Source organism: Photinus pyralis, unplaced genomic scaffold (assembly GCF_008802855.1).
Source record: "Photinus pyralis isolate 1611_PpyrPB1 unplaced genomic scaffold, Ppyr1.3 Ppyr1.4_LG2, whole genome shotgun sequence".
Lineage (NCBI taxonomy): Eukaryota > Metazoa > Arthropoda > Insecta > Coleoptera > Lampyridae > Photinus > Photinus pyralis.
Genome location: NW_022170403.1, coordinates 41,013,081 through 41,020,980, shown reverse-complemented (window position 1 = coordinate 41,020,980; position 7,900 = coordinate 41,013,081). Strand labels below are relative to the sequence as shown.

Below are 7,900 nucleotides of genomic sequence, written 5' to 3'. Positions count from 1 at the left end.
GAATATACGCAAGATGCAAATTCATTTACATACAAGAATTCATCTACTACATGGATTGACCGGTACAAGAATTCGTCTACTACATGGATTGATCGGTACAAGAATTCATCTACTACATGGATTGATCGGTACAAGAATTCGTCTACTACATGGATTGATCGGTACAAGAATTCATCTACTACATGGACCCCCTAAAAGTAATGAAGATGTAACACTCCCTAACGAGATTTTTAATAACATACCTGAAATCGTCAGGAGGGTAATGAAAAATACTTAAATCAATGAAATATGGAAATTATCCAAGAGGTTGTGAATCTGAAAGAATTTTAGATAACATAACGTAAAAGAAAACCAACGCCATTTCACTTACATGTAGGTAGGGCGATGAACTTCCACCAGATAATAGCCTCACAATGGAGAAAACGGCTTCTGAGTTACTCTACTCGACAACGCCAATAAACAGGTAAAATTGCCAGAGATTTTACGTGAATGATGGCAAATATTACCCACTGGTTTTAGAAGAATTCACAATGCCACGCTCTACAAGTACAACCTCGTTGGCTTTAAAACGGAAATGAAGTGAAAAAATTACGCGATTCTGCGCGAGGAAAGAAGCACGCGTACAAGTGGCGCCATCTCACCTATATCCTGCCTAATGTAGCAAGCGGTAATTTTGAAATTTGAATATGGATAAACTAAACTGTTACAAGTTTCAATTCTTGTTCGTTAAATTGTCCTGCCGAATTACACTCGAGGTTTGTATTTAAACCGAGTAAATTTGGGTTGTTGCAATTCAAATCTATTTCCTTTTAGCAATTGAACTCGAAAAACTGTCAACCTAAAAATGCTCCACCTTCGGTGTCGCATTTTTATTAGTTGACAGTTTTTCTCGTTTAATTGCTAGGCAACAGATTTTCATTACCTAAACAACCCAAATTTACTCGGTAAAATACAAACCTCTTGTGCAATTATAAGTGAAAAATAATTTACACGTAAAATTAATTGTCCATTAAATAATTGTGCGATATACCTCTTAAATAATCGAGTATTGCGGTGGTTGTAATTTGCTACCAGGCGTTTAATTCGGCTATCAGCATCGCGATATTTTTTCAATTTCGTTGGTGGAACATGCCCCGCAATCAATTTTTCATAATATGAGTCCCTTCCAGCTTGTACTTTCCGCAAACCATCAATAAAACTCCATATTGTGGGATGTTGTGTAGAAAGTTCGGTTTGTAACAGTCTGTGGGCCGCTTCGGCATGGTTATTGGTCCTATCGATGTCGTTTATAACACGACTATAGACACTCCATAGTTGCGATACGTCTTCCATTTCCTCGACGATTGGGCCTTTCTATACAAAAATCCTCAAACCAATTTAAGAGAGGGTGTAATTCTATAGGAAGTTCGTCCGCGAGACTTTCTATAGCAACATCAAGATCCGCAATAGGCACAAAAGCTAAGGAACTTATCATTCGAGTTTGCAACGCAAAGTCCCCTTCATTATTGTATCCAAGATGTTTTTTCAAATTTTGTGCTAGATGAAAAAAACATCCCAGCATTTGTGCGTTTGGAAATCCGTTTTGGAGCTCCATGTTCAAAATCGCACGATATCTTTTCGGGGTCCAAATTTAGTTCAAGTTGTTTCAATTGTTCGATCATCAGTGTGTACGTTGCCATTTGCTTATTTGGTAAAAGCACGCATACAGCAGGATGAACGCCTCCGAAACGTTCTGCCATGATTACATGCACTTGTGCAAATATCAGTGGAGCGGATTTAAACGTTCCGTCAACGAACCAATGCTTTGACTCCTTAAGAACCTAAAATAAATTACAGTAAGCTAATGTTTAGAAATAAATTTGAATATAGCTTAAGCCGGGGATCCACCAAACGCGCAAAACGTTTGCAAACGTTCGCAAACCTTTGCAACTGTTTGCGAACGTATGTATTCCTCCGGTGGAGCCAGACTGGCGCGCACGCACGGTTCGTGCGCGTAGTTATTCCGGGCGATGTCGGTAGATCAAAAGGAATTCGTTGCGAATGCGCGTGTAGTGGAGTCAGATGTTTTAGTTCGCAAGCAGCAACGTTTGTCCTTTTAGTTAGTTTTCATCTATTTGTGCGATAAATGGAGTGGGAGCAAGAAAAATGTTTACAATTAATTGCCGCGTATGGCTTGTATCCTGAATTGTGGCAAGCGACTCACAAGTACTATTATAATAAATTAAAAAAGAATGATGCATGGTGTGAAATAGCGAAACAACTAGAGAGTAATGTAGAAATTATTAAGGCAAAACTAAACTCTCTTCTGGCGTCATTTCGGCGAGAAAAAGCTAGACAGGAGAGTACTACGGGGACTGGAAAAGGTAATCTTCTTTACCATTTATCAATGCGATGGTAAAAACATATTTTTTCAGGGCGAAATGAGATTTATAGGAGTAAGTGGTTTGGATTCGAGGCGTTCCAATTTTTAATGGACAAGAGTAAATGCAGGAAATCCCTAAACACCTCTCAAAATAAAAGTAAAATTGTGGAGGGCACACCTGCGGAGGAAACAGAGGTAAAAACCATTTTTTTTTTATAAATATGTTTTTTTAGTCGATAGTCGGAAAAATGGCATATTATTGTTTTGTTTATGTCATCACAAAGCATGTGATTTCCGTACTGTACGGGAATCTTAATTCCTGTACAGTACGGGAAAATATCTATATTCTTGTGAGCATGAAAAAATAAAAGAACAGTTATACACGCAAATGAATAGTTTATTGCCTATTAATATGTACATTAATAGTACAATTATTGCAAGATCCAATCAAATTTGGTAGTCCAGTCAATGTCGACTCTACTTCATAATTAATTGAAGAAGTGGACTCCGTATTTGTTTTGGAGATGGTGCTAGTAGAGACGCCAACATTGCTTGCACCCTTACACTGAATATGTGCGCCAGAAATTGAAGTAACTATTCTCTCTGCCACATCCATTTTATTTTTTAAGGATTCTTCTATATATCCTTCCGCCACATTCGACGATTTCCAACCGCCGTGACGTTTTAAAACAGTCAAATCTGCACCATTATCTACCAAAATTGTCGCAGATGTCCTTCGAAAACAATGTCCCGTGTAAAGGTTTGCATCGGACAGTTTCAAAAAGTTAGCAACGATTTGTGGAATGCTGGCAAATGTATGCACCCCCACTACTTGCTTAAATCCTTTACCATTATGGTATTTGAAGAAAAACCTATTGCAGTGAAAATTGGATGGTCGAACGGCTGCATATTTACGGTATGTTTCTAAATAAGTGTCGTTTACTATAAACGACCGTGGTTTATTGGTTTTGTTGCATGGAATCTTCACCAGTAGTTGTGAACCCAAATCCTCAATGTCCGTAAGCTTTATGTTACATAACTCCTCTCGCCGACAGGCGCCATAAATTCCGAAAATTACCACAACCTAAAAAAATTAAATTATAATCTTCAGGCCTTTCAATTAAAATCTTACTTTAGCCATGAGGTAAGTATCATCTGGAGCGTTCATCATAAATTCTCGGATTTGTTCGTTGGTGAAGACTTTCGACTTCTTTGCTTTGTAACCCACGGATTGCTTTTTCAAATATGCTCGCAGTTTGTTATATGAAGTGATGTCTACATTTTGCTTTAACATAAGAGTGGCCTTCAACATGGAGTAATTTGCCCAAAGTGTTGAGGGTTTCATCTTTTTCGACAAATCAAGAAAATATCCGAGTACCACATTTTCCGAAAACGAATAAGTTCCTTTACTTGATCTATATTCCATAAAACGTTGATAAGCATTTTCATACTTCCCCTCGATTTAGTTGGCAACAGATTAAGAGTAGCTTCATTGACTGCCTCCAAAACTTCAGGTGGTGTTCTACAAAATAAATCTTCATCAAAATTACCATCGATATCCATTTTATATTAATATTGCACATCAACTAATTATAAATTCACTCAAACGAAAAAATTTTCGATTTGTTTACGTCATGTCCATGGTAACGTTCAAACAATGCATGCTCGGAAAACGAACTTGATGTTTGCATTTATTAATTACTGTAAATAAAAAAAAGGCGCCGCCCGGGTTCGATCCTCGCACCTATCGCATACAAGCCTTGACTAATGACATTAGACCAAATGACAATTGGTGAAAATTAAATTTAGTTTGAAATGGTATATTTGGTGTTTTAACTATTGGCTATCGACTAAAAAATAGTATGTACAACACGTAGGAAAAGTATATTCCTGGACTCTGATAGTTGTAAGCCTCGGCTAACGCCTCGGCTTACAATCACTATCATCGTCCAGGAATATGCAACTTTTCCTACTTGTCATACAATCTACTATTATTGTACTGCAAACGCATTGGGAATGTCGTTTCCGGCTGTCTACCGCTATATTATTTTTGAAAACTTTTACCACTATTTTATTAACAAAAATATTAACAAACTCAAGCATATTCATTTTGCCACGGAACGGATCCAGTCGTGGAAAAAAAATCTAGAAAATTCGTTTCTAATTTCCTGGGCATGACGTGATGGCCTTCTTGGCACTTTTCTCAAAGGAGCTAAAGAGGTCATTTCACTGTCACTCCTCCATTTTCCAAATATCATCTGGCCGTTGACTTCTGTGTCTAACCAGTTCTCCGGACAATATAGCTGTTTAGATGTGTTACTCTTCCGCAAGAAGTTATGCAAATAAATGCAAGCCATTACAACTAATTGTGCTCTTTCGGTTGTTAAAAGTAGTGGCTTCCATAAAACTCTAAAAACACTCGAACAAATACCAAACGCATTCTCTACCACTCTTCGAGCCCGGCTTAAACGATAATTGAATATCCTTTCTTTAGAACCCTTTTCGTAGAACCCTGAATAAGGTTTCATCAAATTCTCACTTAAAGCAAAAGCTTCATCTCCCAAAATTACAAATGGTAATTGCGTTTTATCATTTGATAGTGTTTTTGGAGGTGGTAAATTTAATTCCCCGTTGCACAGATCTTCATAAAGTTTAGTATTCTTAAAGACGCCCCCGTCAGAGATCCTACCTTGACATCCAACATCCGCCAACATGAACTTGTAGTTCGCATCCACCATTGCGAATAAGACGATGCTAAAGAAGGATTTATAATTGTAGTAATCACTACCGCTAGCCGCAGGACATTGCATAAGCACATGCTTCCCGTCGATGGCTCCAATTGCATGTGGAAAGTTCCATTGTTCTTCGAATTCTGTAGCCACTTGGAACCATTCCTCCTGAGTTTGTGGCATCTGAAAATCATTAAAAAGATGATACTTAGTTATCCTTTTTAGGATGAAAATTTTGATAATGACTCAATTGACCACAACGATCAGGACACTACTCTACAGGAAACAATAGACGATACGCTCACGGAAGATTTTGAGTTACAACAAACACAACGTACGAATGTTGGACATGAATCAAATATGGTACACGACAAGAATGTACGTCGGCAGGTTGTTGTAAATGAACAGAATGCTGCACGTCAACCCAATGTTGTACCTGGCAGAAATATTGCACGTCAACCGAAAAGAAAGAAAGCCGAACCAGAAACTAAATCTGATCCTCGAATCGATGCCGCCTTAAATATAATACAAGGAATAAATCAACGTGATGCTTCTGACATATATGGCGAGCATGTCGCTATGAAAATGAAAAGTTACAACCATAGAACCCAGGCAATAGTACAGCATTTAATCAATGACATCTTATTTAATGCAGATATGGGGGTATATAATCACGAGAGTAATACAAGAAATATAAATGTTCAGCCCTCCCGTCTTCAACCCTTGGTCTCGCCACATGCATTTGCAACTGAATCTTCATCTTCACATACAAGTGCATCTACATCAAGAACATCCACACCACTGCCGGGATTTATATCAAGTTGCTCTCGTACAACAACATGCGTCGACACACAAAATGATATGCTACATCCTACATCAATAATAACAGATTATGTTTCCAACTATGACCCATCCACACATTATTAATTATGATTTTTATACACATATTTGTACTTTTTTTTACTTAACTGCTTACATGCATTAATAGCACTTAAATAAAATAAACAGTTTAAGTTAATCAGTGTGCTCACCTTTACGTAGTCGTCCAACGCTTCTATTACTGCTCCGCACACTTCTGGGATAATTCTGGAAATAAGTTGCCTTGAAACTCCAAAAAGGTACATCAAACTGCGATAGGAATCCCCAGTTGCCAAGAATCGAAGCGTTATGGCCAGCCTAACTTCCACAGGTATCGAACTTCTGTAATTTGTGTCTTTTTTACGTACACGTTCATCAACGAGTGAAGCTAAGGCATCAAAATCCTCGGGAGACATACGGCAAAAGTTATTAAATAACCCACTTCCATCATCCTGTCGTAGATCAATTAGCAGTTGTTTTGCATCTCTCGATTTCAAAAAACGCGACACCCAAACTTTATGTTTTCTTTTTCTTTTCGTCTTTTCCTCTTCCACTAACACCGACATAATGAGTAGTGACGCGGAAGCACATGCAACTACTTGTATTGTTGCTGCCATTTTATTTAAGTCACAAATTCGCGTAAATCTACGGATCGACGACAAACTGTTTGCAAACGAGCAATTCGTCTGAGTTTGCTTTGTGGAGACAGGGGATGAAAACAATTGATTGCAAACGTTCGCAATCGTTCGCGAACGTTTGTGAACAATGCTTTTTTGGTGGAGTCGCACCTCGTTTACGCTCTGTTGGCGGCCAAAAATGAATATTCTGTTCGGTGTTGGTCCACTATCGCTTAAAAGAAAATTTTCCCGAATGTTATTCGAAGTCATGTACGTTTTATACTCTTCTGGAATTACTAATTCTTCGGCCGTTATTGGTGCATGTGGTGCCACATTCATTTCATTCCGTTTTCGTCTCACCATCTTTTTCAAAGCATCATTATTGGGTAATTCAACTTGTCCACTTCGCGATAATCCAACTACACAATTGTTAATTACTTGGCTAGTTTGCTCCATCGTGTCCTCAGCTCTTCTTTTTATTGCGGTCCTTACGATTTCAGCTTCAACACGTGCTGCAGAACTACCATGACAATGCTCATTTAAACACTTAACAACGGCGTCATTTAGTGTATGGATACGGTCCTTGCAACGTTGTTGTCCATCAATAGACCTTTGCTCACACATCCAAAAACTCTTTTCAGCACAAGCACTTACGCGATCGAACACATATACAAATCCATCGCTGTGAAATTTTCGTTTTCCTTTCTTGCTGAGAATCTCCATAACTTAGTAAACTACGTAAAATCAGAGGAATCACAATAACACAACTTTACGAAGCTTAAATGTTACTGAAGTAATCAAATTACTTGTCTTTGGTCTATATAAAGACGTGCCCACCATGCTGATTGCTATATATGATAATAGGTAAATAATTACCTATAGAGGTGAAAGGTAAAATGAAGAAATTCCTAAACCTAATCTATTTAATTAAATAACGACCGCGCATAATGAAATTTTCCCCGAAAAGGTAATCACCCGATGATTAATAAATAATTAATAGTTTACTTTAGAATTTTAATTACACCATGTGCAGTATAATCAAATCATAATGTGACAAATTTTTTTTTACATATGTGGAACAAGACCCCATCATTTTTCAATTCTGCGGTGAAATGTCCTCGCTTCTAAATGGCGGCGTTCAATCGGCTACGTTCAAACGTCCTAGGCCGCGGTGCCGCATAGTAAGACGTTCGTTTGTGTTTCGAAGGGTTAGTGAAAGTTACGTCTTTGTTTGATAAATTTATCTTCCTTTTCTTCGAAGCTTTGCCTTTCCAATTTTCAATAACATCATGTTTTGTGGCACAAATGTCTTCGTTGGTATAGCCGAGAACGCT

The 7,900-nt window shown here is 37.9% G+C and overlaps 1 protein-coding gene across 1 annotated transcript; it reads left to right on the top strand.

The window, feature by feature from the left end:
• Positions 1 to 1,595: 1,595 nt before the first annotated feature.
• LOC116163962 lies at positions 1,596 to 6,283 on the top strand. Its single transcript, XM_031478090.1, has 3 exons — positions 1,596 to 2,363; positions 2,415 to 2,557; positions 5,317 to 6,283. The coding sequence occupies exons 1-3, from the start codon at positions 2,126 to 2,128 to the stop codon at positions 6,016 to 6,018; spliced, it is 1,083 nt and encodes a 360-aa protein (XP_031333950.1). The 5' UTR covers positions 1,596 to 2,125; the 3' UTR covers positions 6,019 to 6,283.
• Positions 6,284 to 7,900: the final 1,617 nt, after the last annotated feature.

What these genes read in the sequence shown, in the direction of transcription:
- LOC116163962 (XM_031478090.1), top strand. Translation starts at nt 2,126, where the DNA reads ATGGAGTGGGAGCAAGAAAAATGTTTACAATTAATTGCCGCGTATGGC. An exon ending in TACTACGGGGACTGGAAAAG is followed by an intron (nt 2,364 to 2,414) that starts GTAATCTTCTTT and finishes ATATTTTTTCAG; the next exon opens with GGCGAAATGAGATTTATAGG. An exon ending in CACCTGCGGAGGAAACAGAG is followed by an intron (nt 2,558 to 5,316) that starts GTAAAAACCATT and finishes TATCCTTTTTAG; the next exon opens with GATGAAAATTTTGATAATGA.